General features: G+C 55.3%; 6 protein-coding genes across 6 annotated transcripts; 2 read left to right on the top strand and 4 right to left on the bottom strand.

Moving 5' to 3' along the window:
• Positions 1-214: 214 nt before the first annotated feature.
• GUITHDRAFT_105139 (hypothetical protein) lies at positions 215-874 on the bottom strand (the record flags this gene model as incomplete). The annotated part of the gene is made up of 1 exon (XM_005835980.1): positions 215-874. The coding sequence occupies one exon, from the start codon at positions 872-874 to the stop codon at positions 215-217; it is 660 nt and encodes a 219-aa protein (XP_005836037.1).
• Positions 875-1187: 313 nt separating this feature from the next.
• On the top strand, positions 1188-2883 carry GUITHDRAFT_105138 (hypothetical protein; the record flags this gene model as incomplete). Its single annotated transcript, XM_005835979.1, has 12 exons — positions 1188-1264; positions 1494-1582; positions 1629-1729; positions 1778-1834; positions 1883-1978; positions 2056-2127; positions 2207-2264; positions 2313-2407; positions 2452-2526; positions 2577-2621; positions 2666-2733; positions 2784-2883. 12 exons carry the CDS (start codon positions 1188-1190, stop codon positions 2881-2883), a joined length of 933 nt encoding a protein of 310 aa, XP_005836036.1.
• On the bottom strand, positions 2882-4830 carry GUITHDRAFT_151600 (hypothetical protein). Its single transcript, XM_005835978.1, has 10 exons — positions 4380-4830; positions 4260-4335; positions 4130-4210; positions 3851-3931; positions 3592-3665; positions 3399-3483; positions 3329-3354; positions 3159-3222; positions 3033-3113; positions 2882-2989 (listed from the first exon to the last, which is right to left on the bottom strand). The coding sequence occupies exons 1-10, from the start codon at positions 4499-4501 to the stop codon at positions 2972-2974; spliced, it is 708 nt and encodes a 235-aa protein (XP_005836035.1). The 5' UTR covers positions 4502-4830; the 3' UTR covers positions 2882-2971.
• An 805-nt stretch (positions 4831-5635) lies between these two features.
• On the bottom strand, positions 5636-7615 carry GUITHDRAFT_151599 (hypothetical protein). Its single transcript, XM_005835977.1, has 14 exons — positions 7447-7615; positions 7347-7402; positions 7231-7301; positions 7077-7184; positions 6898-7010; positions 6753-6851; positions 6649-6706; positions 6548-6601; positions 6443-6495; positions 6324-6393; positions 6207-6274; positions 6118-6163; positions 5993-6054; positions 5636-5873 (listed from the first exon to the last, which is right to left on the bottom strand). Exons 1-14 carry the CDS (start codon positions 7608-7610, stop codon positions 5819-5821), a joined length of 1077 nt encoding a protein of 358 aa, XP_005836034.1. The 5' UTR covers positions 7611-7615; the 3' UTR covers positions 5636-5818.
• Positions 7616-10696: 3081 nt separating this feature from the next.
• Positions 10697-12661, top strand: GUITHDRAFT_136237 (hypothetical protein; the record flags this gene model as incomplete). The annotated part of the gene is made up of 8 exons (XM_005835976.1): positions 10697-11239; positions 11388-11510; positions 11560-11719; positions 11770-11818; positions 11858-12024; positions 12217-12257; positions 12517-12559; positions 12594-12661. 8 exons carry the CDS (start codon positions 10697-10699, stop codon positions 12659-12661), a joined length of 1194 nt encoding a protein of 397 aa, XP_005836033.1.
• A 1386-nt stretch (positions 12662-14047) lies between these two features.
• GUITHDRAFT_52790 (hypothetical protein) lies at positions 14048-14329 on the bottom strand (the record flags this gene model as incomplete). The annotated part of the gene is made up of 1 exon (XM_005835975.1): positions 14048-14329. A coding segment is annotated over one exon (282 nt), but the record flags the coding sequence as incomplete, so codon positions are not given.
• Between the last annotated feature and the right edge of the window lie 1149 nt (positions 14330-15478).

Genomic DNA, 15478 nt, shown 5'->3' with positions numbered 1-15478 from the left:
GAAACTGAAGAAGATGAGGGATTACAGGCCGGGGGAAATACAACAATAGAGAGCGACGACGACCTTGAAGGACCAGCATCTCCAAAAAGGAAACGTGTGCGTGCAAAGTATGCGAGCGAAGATGAAGACGATTTATAAATTAAGCGATAGTGTCGTCATGATAAGTCATGTGTTCATAGCCAGCCCAAATGGTTTCTTACAAAATCTCTTCTTGTCAGGAATTGGAAGCAGCAAGAATAATCTCTTGCAAGCTAGCAAGAAGTTCCTGAGGCGTACGGACTACTCGAGTTGCCTCCTCCCATGCTCTGTCCGCGACGAGAGGATTCGGGATGACTACACATCGGATGCCTGCAGCCACAGCAGCCTGCATGCCGCGGGGAGAGTCTTCAACCACGAGACATTCATCAGGAGAGCAGGCCGCTCTTCGCATGGCCTCGAGGTAGGGATCAGGATGAGGCTTCGACCTCGGGTAGTCCCCTGACGCAAGGCAAAACTCCATGTGCTCGACGATGCCCGAACTCTTGTGCATGAGCTCAAAATGATTTCGTTTGCTCGACGTCACAATGGCCATCCGGCATGTCTTCCCCACAGCCTTCACAACATCTAGCATGCCAGGAATGCGACAGTCGCTGCCCGACAGCAGCTGGCTGTACAGCTCGTCTCGCTGAGCTCGCAGCTCGTCGAGTTTTGCTTCATCCCCACGGCTAATGAGCTCGAGGACACTTCTTCCTTGCGTCAGGTTGACGTCGCAGAACTCTTCTTGGGTGAGCTCGATACCATGCTGAGAGAGAACCTGCTTGTTCGACAGCATGAACAAGCCCTCTGTGTCCATCAGCACTCCATCGTTGTCCCACAAAACCATCTTCACCACCATGTCGCTCAACTGCTGCCCTTGGAGCTCAATAATGGAAACAAGATCCTCTCTGCTGTCTTTCAAAAATACTTCTGAGGCGAAGTTTAGCGCCGAAAATGCACGTGCAGTTGCAGGATGCGACTCAACTGAGGAAGGGGAAGGAGGAGGAGGAGGAGGAGGAGGAAGGGGAAGGGGAAGGGGAAGGGGAAGGGGAAGGGGAAGGGGAAGGGGAAGGGTGGAGGTCAGACAGCAGAAACGGACGGATCAGGGTAGAAGATTGACACCTCGACAAGGCCTGAGCACACGCTGACTGGTTCTCATCCAGCTACTGAAGATGTCTGCCGTCGATGAAGAAGAGGTTTCAGAAGTCGACGAAGATGAGGAGATGCTGAAAGGTGTGTTCTTGTCATCGTGATACAACACTCTGCCCTTATCAGTCCCACCTTGACTTGGGTTACATCTCCATTATCTTTCCCTTTCTGATTGTTTCTTCTCTTCTCTTCGCTTCGGAATGGATTGGCAGCACAAGAAATAGATCTCTTTCATGCGTTGGGTGTTCCCCGAGATTGTTCGACTGACCTGGAGACTCGTCTACGAGCCGCCTACCACAAGAAGGCTCCCCTCAAAACTGAACTGTCAGACCTCTTACTCTCCTGCAGTCAACCAAATTTCATCCGTCAAAGTTCCGAAGCCAGCCCGTCGTCTGCGATGAATGCGGAAACGAGCTGGGTAGGACGAGAGATTGTGCTGTCGTTGGAGTGACGGGCGGGAGCAGGTGTGGAGGAAGGATGGTACCATCTTTGCAATGACACCTACGACGTCTGCCATGCTTGTTATGAGGAGGTTGAAGAGGAGAGGAGGAGGAAGTTCAAGTTGGTGAAGGTGAGCCATTGCTGTGGTTGGCTGCGGGATGATCGCTCACAGACATTGGAAGACTTGGGGGAAGAAGAAAGTGTGTACAGGGAAGAGATGGAGAAGAGGGTGAGAGCACGAGGAGGACAAGCAAACAAGTTGACGTGAATCGAGCAGGAACGGCAGAAAGCTGCGACCAAGAATTTCAAGATTGTCAGCCTGGCCTATCGGGTTCTGAAAGACGCGGAGCTGAGAAGAATCTACGTGGAGAGCGTGAGAAGAGAAGAGGGAGGAGGGGGTTGAGAGTAGAGGAAGAGCAAGACACGAGGAGATGAAAAGTTTGCTGGCAGGGTTGGCATGCTCTTGTCAAGTCAGAGACTTACTCGGAATGCAGCGTGTTCACCACAGACCCGTTTCGGCAGGTCAGGAGGAGGAGGAGAAGAAGGAGGAGGAGAAGGAGGAGGAGAAGGAGGAGGAGGCTAATTGTTGGGCTTTATTTAGTATGATTCATTCTTCAATGGAGAGGACGAAGATGATCGGCAGTACCTTCTGCTCAATGGTAAGAGGCGAAGTTCTTCTCGCTCCCTCCTCATCTTCTCCTTTGCAGGGACGGAGCCAATCTCCGACGACGACGAGGACGTGCGAGGAGGGGCAGGAGGGCAGGAGAAAGCGGGGGAGGAGGAGGATGAGGCATCGGCATCGGTGAGATCTTGTGTAGACGATGCGGCAAGTTGAGAGGACAGCAGGAGGAGGACGAAGACGAGGAGGTGGAGAGCGAGATGCCGACTTTGATCCCCTCCGACGAGATCTCAAGGAACAAGGTTAGTTCATCCCTCCTCCTTCTCCCCTTCCTCCTTACTCTGATCTGCAGCTCCTCGAGCGGGAGCCTCCTCCTCCACCTCGTCCTCCTGTAACGGTGATGGTGACGTTGTCCTTGCCCCGTGCTGACGGAGAGAGCAGGTTCAGGCGCCCTCCTCCTTCCTCGCGGGGCGGCAGGACGCAGACCCCTGGAAGCTGATCACGTGCAAGTGAGCTGGGAGCTGGGAGGAGGCGATGGACACGGATGACACGATGGCAGGGTCGAGCAAAAGGAGGCGGAGGAGGCGGACAAACTTCCGACGAAGAGGAGAGAGAAACCGGAAGCAGAGGGGGAAGTGAAGAGAGACAGGAAGGAATGAAAAGAATTCTCAAGTTTATCTTGCAACCAATGCACACAAACAACATCCCCTCCTTTTCCTCCTCTTCTCCTCTCTTTGTGCTTCATTCTCAATCTGCTGGCCTGACCTGCGAGGGGATCAGAAGCGACCCGCTGGTGCTACCGCAGGACCTGAGCGAGGCTGCTCAAAGGAGGCTTCTTGCGGCTCTGCGGGAAGAGATCGACAGGAGGGGGACGGCGAGTGGGGAGCAGCTGCGGGTCGTCAGGGAGAGGGAGGAGGAGGGGGGAGGGAGGAACCTCTCCCGTCAGCGGGTTGAGCTGATGACCGCGGGGGATCCTCGGGTTGTTGAGTTGTGCAAACCTGAAAGCGAATGAGGAGGAAGAAGGTCGGGCAGGAGGCAAGAGGAGCGGACGGCGAGATGAGCATAAAGCAAAGATGAGCGAAGGAGAGGGCAGGACAGAAATACCTCCTGGTGTCACGAAACTTGTTGCTCTGCACAATCATCACTCTTTCTCCTCCTCCTCGCAAAGTTTCACCGTCTCTTGGAAGGCATCGAAGACGCATCGTCCTCGGCTGGGGTCCTCGTTTCCAACACCAGGGATGATGTTGTAATATGGCAGCCTGTACATTTGAGTGAGAAGATGGACGGAGAAGAGAACGGGAGGGGAGAAGTGGAGGAGAAGGAGGAGGTAAGCAGCACAGAACGCAAAGGGAGGTGATAAGACTGACGTGGTGGATTTCAATCCTGCAGGTTTGATCCCATCCCGTCTCAGGTTCCTCACATTCACAGATCGCAAGTCGCACTGGAGAGAAGACGATGTGAGTCGAGGAGGACGAGAGAATAAAGAATCGTGAAGAGGAGGGGACGAGAGAGATGGCAAAGGATGCGCAGGAGATGGGGAAGGAGAAGGTGCAAGAGGAGGAGGAGGAGGAGGAGGAGGAGGAGGTGGATGGAGGAGGAGGAGGAGAAGGAGGAGGAGGACCTCACCTCAGTGAAGACTGTGTGGGAGAACGGTTCCTTGAAAGTCAGGCTGTTGTTGTCACCGAATTGAGTTTGTGTGCCACCGATCTGTCAGAGATGTCACGGGAGGTTAATGTAAAATTTAGTAATTGAGCACGAGGAGGAGGAGAAATACTAAACGAGGAGACAAAGGAGGAGGAGGAGGAGGAGGAGGAGGAGGAGGAGGAGGTGGTGGTGGTGGTGGTGGTGGTGGAGCATAGGGGTTGGGGGGGTGGGTTGGGGGGGTTTGGAGTTTGGGTCAAGCACCTTAAAAATCTCTCTCCTCGAGAATCCCGGCTGACCTGCTGTTCCATCCGGCTTCCACGACTGCGAGTAGGACGTCTGAAACTGAGACAGTCGCAGGTCATCTCTTGATATGCACATGGCAGGCATCAACCTGCTGGGAGGGAGGGAAAGAGGGCCCTCCTTCCACGAGCGAGTGAGACTTGTTCTTGTCCGGAGGAGTGAACCGTCTGCGCAAGGGGGGTGACTGCAGCTCCAGCTCCCCCACGCTCACCTGTAGTAGAACCTCGGCGCTTGATCTGCTATGCGCATCGTGTACTCGCTCCTGAAGTCTGTGGCATGCCAGACTTTCGGATCTATCTCCATGCTCGTCGACTTCCCCTTCCCCCCCGGCATCTCTCGTGAAATGTGGAGGTGGTTAAGACGCGCTCATCCCTCCTTTCACTTCCCTCCTTCTCTCGTTCTTGCTGATGCCTGGACTAACTGCAATTCGAGATTTGATAATGGTTTGATGTGATGTGATGTGATGTGATGTGATGTGATGTGATGTGATGTGATGTGATGTGATGTGATGTGATGTGATGTGATGTGATGTGATGTGATGTGATGTGATGTGATGTGATGTGATGTGATGTGATGTGATGTGATGTGATGTGATGTGATGTGATGTCTTGTCTTGTCTTGTCTTGTCTTGTCTCGTCTCGTCTCGTCTCGTCTCGTTTTATCTTCTTCCTCGACCCTCCTCCCTTTCCTGTGTGATCAACGCTTTGTCGTTAGTTTAACCCGCATCCCCGCGCTTGTCCTTATAAACCCGCATCCCCGCGCTTATCCACATGGGGCCGACAACAGGAGCATGCGAGGAGTGAAGAAGGCGAGAGGGCTGGGCAGGAGGGAGGGCGAGGAGGAGAGAGAGAGGAGGAGGAGGTGAAGGGGGAGGAGACGCGTGATACCTACAGCTAGATGAATCAGCTCGTGTCTTCCATCCGCTCGAGGGGTTTTGCCGTCATTCCCATCAGCCATGAAGTTCAGACGGTGTTGAAGACGGGGCTGACGACCTGGAGCCTCGAGAAGAAGTTCCGCTACCCTCCTGTTGTCGAACATCCACCTGGACTGAATGAGTGGAGGAAGGAGTATCGAGACTGCTACGACTCTTTGCTTGGCATCGCCGCTCCCTGCTTCCATCGCCTCTGCACCGACCTCATGCATGCAAGTGATGATAAGAATCCCGTGGACCTCGGAAAGCTTCGCAGGCACTTTGACTTGGAGTCCTCCACCCTCCTGACGTCTCCTCAGTCCGTCTTCACCACGTCCTTCATGAATCTCTTCAACTACCGCTGGGGATTTCTCGGACCACACAGAGACCGATGTCTCGTCACAGTGATCTTCACCATGACGGAAGAGCGCTGCTCTAAGAGGCTGTGGGCGAGGCGAGTATCGGACGGAATGCAGGGTGAATGGTTTGATGTGGACAAGCACACAGACTCCTCGAGAGTGATAGTATTTGCGGGAGAAGAGATGAACAAGCTCACTGATGGCTTCATACCCGCCATAGAGCATTCTGTTGGAGAGGAGGCGGGAAACAACGTGAATACTTTGAGCATTGAAGGTGAAGACATGGTGCTGTTGGTCATACGCTGACACTCGTCAAGGTGACAACAGACTGTCTGCAGCCCTCGTCTTAAGCGCACCCTTGAAGGAGCGGTGAGCGTGAGTTCACACCAGACCGCACTTCGTTATCTCGACACGACGAAGAAGCTTGCCGGGAAATCTGCACAAGACATGAGCTCGATCGACCAGAGGAGAGGGACAGGGACAGGGACAGGGAGAGGGACAGGGGGAGGGAGGGGGTTTGGCGGGGGGGGGGGGGAGAAGCAGAGAGGATGGTACGTATTGGTGACTCTTGTGTCTCCTGACACCTTCGCAACATTCCTAAAGAACTCTCGCTGCGCCTATCGCAACCAGTTCAGCATCTCCCCTCCCGAATGCTGAAGGTCCAGCATCTATCGCATCACCTTCCACCAGGAGTCTGCTGGACTCCCCTCAGGATCCAGAGATTTCCTGCAGGAAAGCTGAACAAAAGCTGAGGGCTATCGCCTCTCACCCAGTGACAAACGGCAGTTTGACAATCTCCTGCACGTACTCTTCCCCAGCTATGACCTCTCCGAACACCTGCTGCCTCCCTCAGACCAGCCCTCACCGAGCTGCATACCCAGCTGACCGTGTTGGAAGCGTCCAGCTCGGGGGTAGGAGAAAGGGTGATGTCAAACTCAGGGCCAGGGTTGAACTTGCTGAGCGAGGGAGGTCAGAGGGTCTGACGATCAAGCATGGAAGGGCTACCGATGGGACAAGAGAAGCTTGCGGTCATGCCGCAAGCTGTTCGTTTCAAGGATCTGGATAAGTGCGTGAGGTGTTCCTCCTCCTCCTCCTCCTCCTCCTGCTCACCGGAACTAGCGGCACAACTCGGCCATTCCACTGGAACGTTTCCTGACCTGCCACCTGCACGAGCAAGTGAAGAAGCGGAGATCAGGACCAGGACGGATGACCTGAGTGGTAGAAAGTCCGTTGATTCTTCCCCCTTCTATCCATCTCCCAGCCTCGTGTCTGTCAAGTCTCTTCAGTTGACCGCCAACTCTCTTTCTTCTCCCACCTGTAAAACATCCCCGACGAGTAGGCAGGGCCCTCACCATAGCTGGCTGTGACGAACTTCAAGAAGTGTTGGACTGTCATGGGCGACTGCTTCCCGTACCTGTTCCACGACCATCAGACCTTCGGGACCTCCCGCGCCCTCTCACAAGCCGAAGACGATCCTGCCCCTCAGCACTCCGTCCTCGAGAACTTCTTTGCTGTAGTCTCGGATAATCCTTACATCCAAGTACACTTTGCTCGTTATCTCTCCTCGCTCCCCCTGCATGCCATACTTCATTCATCTTGCTGCCTGCTCGCTTCATGGCTCTCTGCCTTCGCTTCTCACCCCTTGGACTGGCGAAGATTCGATTTCCGGGGGCACCCAAACTTGACAGTTCTGTCCTCTGCTGCCCCGACACACTTGAGAGATTTCTTTCCCGTTGATCTGCGAAGTCTGCGACACATTATCCACAGCTTCCTTCCTCCAGTCACTTTCCAACCTTTCCCCCCAGCCCTAACTTGCTCTCAACGCTGATACCCTCCCCTGCCTGCGCTTCTCTGCTCGCCACACCTAGATAGCATCAGATCTTCGCTCCTTCCTCTCTGTCCGACACACCTAAGGTGGACAGCGAGGCTAGGGAACGCAGAAGGAAATCTCTCCTCGAGTCCTCCCTGCCTCACTTTCACGTTTCACTCAGAGTCTGGCACCATCTCACCTTGACGAAGATCCTTCGTTGATCATGCTGTAGGTTTGAAAGTTCCTCGCATATGCACGAGGTAAGTTACAGCGGATTGGTTGCAACAAGAATGCCGAGCAGGTGCGAACGAAGACGAAGCAAGCAACAGTTTGCACGACATGACGTGCGTTTGCTCCCTTCATGGTCTGCTTCTCACTTCAGTTTTGAATCAGAACAATGCTCCATTCCAACTCTCTTTCATCTGGACTTGGAGTTCTGGACTGTGCTCGATCCCTCGTTCCCTTACCCTTCTCTTCCTCGATCCCTCGTTCCCTTACCCTTCTCTTCCTCGATCTCTCGCTCCCTCTCGCTCCTTCATCCTACTCGCTCCCTGCTCCTTTATGAGACCTTGCTCGCCGGACACAGGGCCTGGTATTATTGAGTTCCTGGGATCGGACCAGGCGCCGCGGACCCCGCCGGGCCCGGCCCGGTCCGACGGTCGGAGAGGGCCTCCGAGTCCCGGACTCACCTCAAACAGTCACATCAACTTTCCCTATCTGGATTCAAAGCAGATAACCATAGAGGTCGATATAGGTTACGGTTCTTGTAACTAAAGTTAACTAGGTGCTCTCTAGCCGCCGCGCAACTTTCACTTGCAAACAGCGGCGCCGGGCGGGCGCGCGGCGGCTTCTTACATGAGAATTTCTTGCTCCTCTGTCGCACCATCCTGCTTCTCGTCAGCAAAACTTAATGCGAGGTTAACTGAGCGCTCGCTCACCTGTGGAGATGGGATCTGTGAAGTCTCTGCCGCACCGCTTGAGTCTTGTTTGACTTCAGGTGTCGATGACGCCTGGGTTGGGACTTCGCTCGAAGTCTGGGATTTCGATGACTTGGAAGAAACTTTCGAACCTTCATCTGCCTTGGATGACTTTTGCGACGACGATTGGGTAGAGCTGGGCTCAGAAGGCTCCTGCTGTGGTGTTGCAGCAGGATTGGGAGGAGGAGATGGTGGTGGTGGTGGTGGTGGAGGAGGAGGAGGTGGTGGTGGTGGTGGAGATGCGCGTGATGGAGGAGGGGGAGGAGGCGAAGCAGGGGGAGGGGGAGGGGGAGGGGGAGGGGGAGGGGGAGAGGTAGGAGGAGGAGGAGGGGGAGGGGGAGGGGGAGGGGGAGGTGCGTTTTTCTGCATCTGGACTCTGGCCTCCTGAAGGAAGGGTGAGGAACTGAGACTGGAGTGCTGTGCTCACCTCGATGCGTTTCTGCGGGGCCTTGTGAACGCCCTCAGGGAAAGGGGTGACGTGAGTCGCTGACTCCAGCCCAGGGCAAGGAGGGTCGACCCCGCAGATTCCATCCTCGTCATGCACATGCACGCCGTGGAGCTCCGTGATGCGATGGTGCGGCACTGTAGGAGCAGGTGAGGAGCAGAGCACAACACCAAGAGCTCGAGAACCGTTGTAGATGGTTGAAGCAGTTGCGATTCCCATGAACTCCCCGTAGTGGTAGACCTTGAACGTGTTGTGGTCGCCGAACTCTTGGGCGTGCATCCCCTCCAAGACAGCCTTGCGGGCAGACACATGGTGGAGCAGGTAGAGACCGTCGCCTTTCAGACTGGAGCAATTCAGAGATGGTCCTTCAACAAGCCAACACCCACCTCTCTAACTTCTCCCGACGCTGCCGCTCTTCCTCTTCCGCAGCTTTCCTGCGTTCTGCAGCCAGCCTTCTATTCCGCTAGTTGAAAGTTCAATAAAGGATCTTACCATAGAGGAGAGTGCACGCACCTGGTCTTCAGTCTCAACGTCTCCAGATCCTTGCGATCGAGCCTTCGTCAACGATTCAGTACATGAGGCACAGGAGCAAGGCAGCCCATCACCTGGGCCGCCATGCGTGCTTCCTCTTCAGCCTTCTTCTTTGCTTCTTCCTACATGGACATCAGAATCTGTGCGCTATCCAGAAAGTCCATGCTACTTGACGAACTTTTTCTTGTTCAGCAGCCTTCTGGGCAGCAGCTTCCTCTGCCTTCTGTCGAGCAATCGCCTCCTGAAGCAGCAGCATCAGGCTCGAACACTGGAAGTCCTAGGAACAAGAGAGGCATGTTCACCCGCGTTGCTTCAGCTTGTTTCATGTACTCCTGCCGCATCCGATCAATTCCAAGTCATCCACCATGCTCGACCCACCTGCTGTGCCTTCGCTTCTTCCTCGGCCCTCTTTGCCTCCTCCTGCTCTGCAGCCTTGCGGATGTTTTCTTCTTCCTAGCATTCTATGAGCATGTGCGTGTCGGAGCATCATTCTCACATCTCGCTTCTTCTCCTCTGCCCACTTGGCCTTCAGCTTCTCTGCTTCGTTTTTGGTGGTCGTGAATTCCTCCAAGCGCGAGGCCGGAGCTTCCTCGAATGACGAGCCCTTGGCAGTCGCAGCCTTCTTCTGCCAACTCTAGATCACATTTAAGAACACCCGTAGCCTCGACTTACCCTCCTGCCTTGCGCATCGGCGGAACATATAAGGACGAGAAGCAATGCCAAGAGCAGAGCAAACTTGGTAGTAACCATCCTCTGATGATTGAAGAGATCCCCCCCCTTCAATCCCTGGATAGGATCCAAGTTCAGCGAAATCAAATCAGATCAGATCAAGCAGAAAGAAACGCACACTCGTATTTTGAGCGCGAAGATATACTCTTTCAGTTAATCCACTGCCTAAACATTCCTTTCCCCGTTGTATCCTCACTTCCCGGATTCCTCGTCTCTTCATTGAATAGCCCATCTCTCCCTCCTCCCTGTTTGCATGCCCATCATCTCCTCTTCCTCTCCTCTTCCTCTCATGGCTCCCCCTCCTCCTCCCTCTCCATCCTCTGCTATCCATGTCGATTCATATTCATACTACGACCACCTGCCGCTCCTCTCACCCCCTCATCCCCACTCATCAGGCTCTCCGGACCTCGGCCGGACTCCACTGAGGCTCCGACCCACCAGCTCCGACCGTTCGGCAGTCCGTCCGGCCCGGACCTGCGGCGGCCCGGCCGGTCATCCGGATGATGGCAGGGTGACAGGGCTTCGCCGGCGGCCGCTGACCGTCTCTGAGTCGAGGAGGCTTGACCCTGACACTGTCGCACAGGCAACACTCCCTGTTCCAGCCCTGCACTGCCAGCCCTGGCAGGCTCGACTGCCTGCCGCTCTGGGGTCCGAAGTTTTGTGGAAGTCCATCTGTGGAGCAGTGCTCGCATGCCATGGACAGAGCCGCAGCCTGACAGAGTGCTCGAAGACTCGGTGAGTTGGGGGATGAGGGGCCACTGAACGAAATGCGGCTAATGAGCTTGGTGGGGCTGCTGGGGGTTTGCTGGGAAGCAGCAGCATGGCGGGGGAGGAGAACAGACGAGCTCGAAGCTCTGCTGCAGGAAACGAAGCCGTCGGAGACCGTGACGATGAGCTCAGAGACAGGCGGAAGGATCCCCTCCGGAGAGAGCATGGCGGCTGTGGTCATACCCGAGGGGCGAATCGTTCGGATGTCAGGAGTGCTGCTTGCAGGAGGTCGAGGAGAGCGACCGATACATGTCGATGGCGGGCATCTTGAAGTTTTTGACTGCATGCTCGAGGGATACCGCAACGATGCTCCCATCCTCCTGATCTGGGGGACGTTGGACTGCTTCAATTGTTCGTTCGTTGGGAACCATGTAAAGGACGCGGGCGGTGCCATCAAAGTTCTCAGCGGAAGTTTGAACGTGGCATCGTCGGTCTTCTACAACAACTCGGCTGATGCAGGAGGAGGAGCAATCTTCCTGTCAGGGTCTTCGAAGACCAACATCACTGACTCTGTTTTCAACAACAACTCTGACCATGGCAAGGTTGTACAAAGATCGTTAATAGAATCGATTCTCACTCGTGTGCCGACATAGGATTCTTGCGGCGGAGCAATCCATCTAGACTCTAATGTGTCGGCACAAGTATCTCTTGCTTGCTGCCCGATTCTCTTTATCTGATTCGCTCTGAAAGCTCTCGGTAGAACGTTCGAAGTTCAATATGAATGCAGCCCATCGCGGAGGAGCGATCTGCTTGAAGACTTGTGATGGGGGTGAGCGTGCGATGCTGCGAGACTGCTCTTTCGATGGCAACGAGGTATCTCAATCGCCACTGCTCTTGGTGCGCCGAGGATTGAGTTGTGTAGGCAAGGGATAGTGGAGGGGCGGTGAACGTAGAGGAACGTTGTCATGCTCGACCAGAGGATGACGGATATTTGGAACAAGCTCGTCCTCACCGCCTCGTGGTCCATTCGTCTTCGTTTCACTGCAATCAGGCGGACAACGGAGCTGGCATGGCGATCCAAGGTGAACCTACTGGCGGCCTCGGTATGGGCGCAAAATGACAAGGGTGAAAGATGCTGCTGCGCACGTGACCCGCTCTCTCTTCTGGAGGAACGAAGCGAGGTATGAAGGGGGTGCCATGATGTTCAGACACTCCGACAGGCACGAGACGTCGAGCGTTCCTTCTCTCGTTGAATCGTGCAAGTTCGAGCACAACGTGGCGCATGATGCGGGGTCAAACCTACGTTTCTCGGACAGCAGGAACCTCCGGTTGGACGGGAACTCATTCAGCACGGAGAACTGCGATGGCGACGAGGAGCAAATTCACGGTTTGTTGTGATGAACCTGTCAAGTCGAGCTGAGAGAGGATAAGACGAGGGGAGAGGTCCACAGCCCAGACCAAGCATTTTCGTTTCTCTGGCTTCTTTCCGTGACGAGGTCAGTGGCATGTGATTTCAGAATCTACCTCGTGAAGACCATGCAGGATTGTTCGCGCACGACGCTGGACCTGTTTCTGACAGCCAGAAGTCCTGCGCGAGTCTTCGTCGGTATCGTGATGCAGGTCATGAGCAGACGCGAACTGCTGCCTTGAAAATATATTACAGCATCACTCTTCTATCGATGGACATTGCCTTTCGCTTCTCTCCCTCATGGTCTTTTCGCTTCCCTCCTCTCCTCCTCTCCTCCTCTTATCTTCTCCTCCTCTCCTCCTCTCCTCCTCTCCTCCTCTTATCTTCTCTCGTCTCCTCTCGTCTCCTCTCGTCTCCTCTCCCATGACCTCCTCTCCTCCCCTCTCCTCTTACTTCTCGCCTCTTTGTCAGGCCCCGCAATGGGTCAAGAACGTGCGGATGCTCACAAGAGATCGTGAGTCTGCTTATTGCTCGTCCTCCTCTCTCAGGCTCTGCGCTTGTAGCCAAGACCTCCAAGGGGCCTGTCGTCGCTCGCAACTTGTCGCAGACAATGTGAACCATGTTGACATCAGCTGGGGTTGAGCTGGGAAAGCAGGCTGAGGGATGAGACGTACTTGCTTCAGATCGACAGTCATATGAGGTCTGCTTCTCTTGCGAGCAGCTCCTTGTGTGACTCAAGTCTCAAGGTTCTCATGCGCGTGGGATGAAAAGCTGATCAGCGTCCTCCTCTCCCTCAACGACTCCCTCGGTGTTGTCACCTGCTACCCCCCGTCTTACGATCCGCTCTCTCCATCTCAAGCACATGAGCAGTGAGTGAAAACATGCCGTCTGACCTTGAGGTGAGGCGTTGCAACAGGCCATCGAAGCTGCGAGCCTCTCACTTCGATCCGGTGAAGGGCTTGTCTTCTTCTCTTGGCTCTATCCTCCTCTTTGCTTCTCTTTTCTCTTTGCCCTTGCCCTGACTTTCTTCTCCTCCTTGTGACTGCTGCTGAAGAGCGACGAGATTCTGAGAATCTCTTCCGTCGATCTTCCAACTGAGGAATGGTGAGTCCTGCCAGGCTTTCTTTCCGTCTCTCATCCTGTCGCCACGAGCAGCACCGGGAGATTCTCCGCGCCCTCCTCTTTCTGGGTTTGTCGCTCTCGTCCTTCTCCTACAAGATGATCGCGTTCAGGCGGCAGGCTTCAGTTTCTCACGAGCTCAACTTCGTCGTCTGGTGATGAGAGGAAGAGGAGGAAGGGAGGGAGGGGAAGGGGGAGGAGGATCTGAACTCTGAGTAGGTGACCTATGATGCGACGCTCGAAGGTCTCTTCTGGGGCGAAGAAGTGAGAGCGACACGAGGCAGAGGAGAAGCTGAACGTGTGAGCTGCCAGACGATCATGGCGGTGAGGATGTGGACGCACGGAGCAAGTTTCTACGCGCCATGCCACAACATCGTCTGGCATCGATGGAGGAGGTGAAGGTTGCATGTATATCAGCGCAGCTCCTCAAGTTGTTCTCCCGCACTCGCAGGGATTATCGTCCTGTCTACTGGAAGGACGGCGACGTCAAGGCGATCCTTCGATCCGCAAGGCTATCGACCTCCAGGTCCTTCCTGATGCTTCTGCCTCTTCTGCCTCCTCTCACCAGACTCTTCCAGAGTTGTTCGTCTGCTCAGCAACGGCGAGGAGGACGAGGAAGCAGCTGCTATGTTTGGAAGCCGCAGGAGCGCGAGATCGTTCGAAATTCATGTCAACGTTTCGTTTCGGTATCGAGCCGTCGGAGCTCGGGCGCTCACTGGGGATCCTCCTCCTCCTCCTCCTGCTCATAAGGGTGAACTCAAGTAGTCTTGCCCTGCTCTGCCGACTTCTCCTCCTCCTTCTCCTTCTTCTTCTCCTCCTTCTTGTCCTTCTTCTTCATGCTCCAGAACTTGCGTCGCTTGCGAATGTTGTCGCCCATGGGAAATCCGTTCTTCCATCGGCAGTCGAGGTACTCGCCGTCAGTCCAGAAGTAAACGCCGTTACCGTCGAAGAGGTTGTAACGGAACTCCCCCTGGTACCTCTCCCCGTTGGCAAACACGTAGACGCCTTTGCCATGGCGCTGCCCGTCGAGCAAGTCACCCTCGTAGTGCGGGAAAGTCAGCTCCCCCTCCTCGCTCCTCCTCCTGTTGTCGTAGGGGGGGAAGATCTCTGTCCCCTTCCCCTCCCGCAGGTGATCCACCCACTGACCAGAGTAGACCTGCCCGTTGTTCCACTGCTCCATCTGTCAGAGAGGTCACATGAGCAGGATACTCTCACCGTTCTCATGCCCTGCCCGTTGTACCTCCCCGCCACCGCTGCTCCCTCGTAGACTCCGAAGTCTGTCGTGTCAGTGATCAACGACCCGTCCTCCGCCCCTCCCTCCTTCTTCTTCCTTCTCTGCCCCTCCAGTCGCGAGGGGAAGTCCAGCTCCTCGTTGGGGTTCTCTCCATGGAAGATGAGCAAACCCTCGTCGCTCACGACCTTCTGCGCTTCTCCTTCGCGCAGCGGCTGCATCAGCTCCATCCCCCGCCACAGGAACTTGTTGGCGTCTCCTGGGCATGGTCTGCTTTCCTCTACCAACGACTGCCAGAGCTCGGGGTCCGCTACTCCCTTCCACACTTGACCTCCCACCATGTGCACGGGCCCTCCTGCTTGCACCCCCTGCTCCACCTCCAGCTCTGCTGACTCACTGGCGACCTGCCCCACCAACTTCTTCCCTCGCTCCATGCTGATGCCTTGAGTTAGCCCTGCCCTCTCCGCGATCCTCTTCATGAAGTCTTTGGTATCGCGTGACAACTTCTTTCCCCCATCCTCCTCCTGCTCCACTTCCTCCTCCTCCTCCTCCTCGCTTTCCTCGCTGCTCAAGTCATCATCTATCCCGCTGTACAAGATCTGACCGTTATCATCGTCCACTATCGTGTAGACTGTCCTCCCCTGCTCATCCTCCGTCTTGAGCGGCTGCAACACTCGCCGACCCTTCCACGCGAACACATCCTCCTCCCCCTCGATCTCTTGCGACTCCTCGCTAAGCGACTTCCACAGATCGCCTCCGTCGCAGGCTCCCTCGTAGACCACCTGCTGCGACAGGTAGTCCACCACCCTCACCGGCGTCCTCACGCTCCCGTTGGGGGTCATCGTATCAGCTGAGTACCTCGGCATCTGAAGGATCCTTCCCTTCCACATGATGAGACACTTTCCCCCGTCCTCCTCCTTCTCCTCTTCCTCCTCCTCCAACTTCACGCTCCTCTTCACTTCCATCGTCTTCAGGATCGCCGGGTCCACCGGCTTACCTTGGAGCACGAGAAAGCTCCACTTCACGCGCACCTTCTCACCTCCGATCATGAGGGAGTAGACCTTGTTCGACGCGCTCTCCCCG

The sequence above is a fragment of the Guillardia theta genome, assembly GCF_000315625.1.
Source record: "Guillardia theta CCMP2712 unplaced genomic scaffold GUITHscaffold_19, whole genome shotgun sequence".
Lineage (NCBI taxonomy): Eukaryota > Cryptophyceae > Pyrenomonadales > Geminigeraceae > Guillardia > Guillardia theta.
Note: the sequence above shows the minus strand (reverse complement) of the source record. Positions and strands in the feature narration are given on the sequence as shown.

What these genes read in the sequence shown, in the direction of transcription:
- GUITHDRAFT_151600 (XM_005835978.1), bottom strand. Translation starts at nt 4,501, where the DNA reads ATGCCGGGGGGGAAGGGGAAGTCGACGAGCATGGAGATAGATCCGAAA. An exon ending in CCCACACAGTCTTCACTGAG is followed by an intron (nt 3,666 to 3,850) that starts GTGAGGTCCTCC and finishes TCTTCTCTCCAG; the next exon opens with TGCGACTTGCGATCTGTGAA. An exon ending in TCGATGCCTTCCAAGAGACG is followed by an intron (nt 3,355 to 3,398) that starts GTGAAACTTTGC and finishes ATGATTGTGCAG; the next exon opens with AGCAACAAGTTTCGTGACAC.
- GUITHDRAFT_151599 (XM_005835977.1), bottom strand. Translation starts at nt 7,610, where the DNA reads ATGAAGGGAGCAAACGCACGTCATGTCGTGCAAACTGTTGCTTGCTTC. An exon ending in AAGCTTCTCTTGTCCCATCG is followed by an intron (nt 6,394 to 6,442) that starts GTAGCCCTTCCA and finishes TCCCTCGCTCAG; the next exon opens with CAAGTTCAACCCTGGCCCTG. An exon ending in GACACAAGAGTCACCAATAC is followed by an intron (nt 5,874 to 5,992) that starts GTACCATCCTCT and finishes TGTCTTGTGCAG; the next exon opens with ATTTCCCGGCAAGCTTCTTC.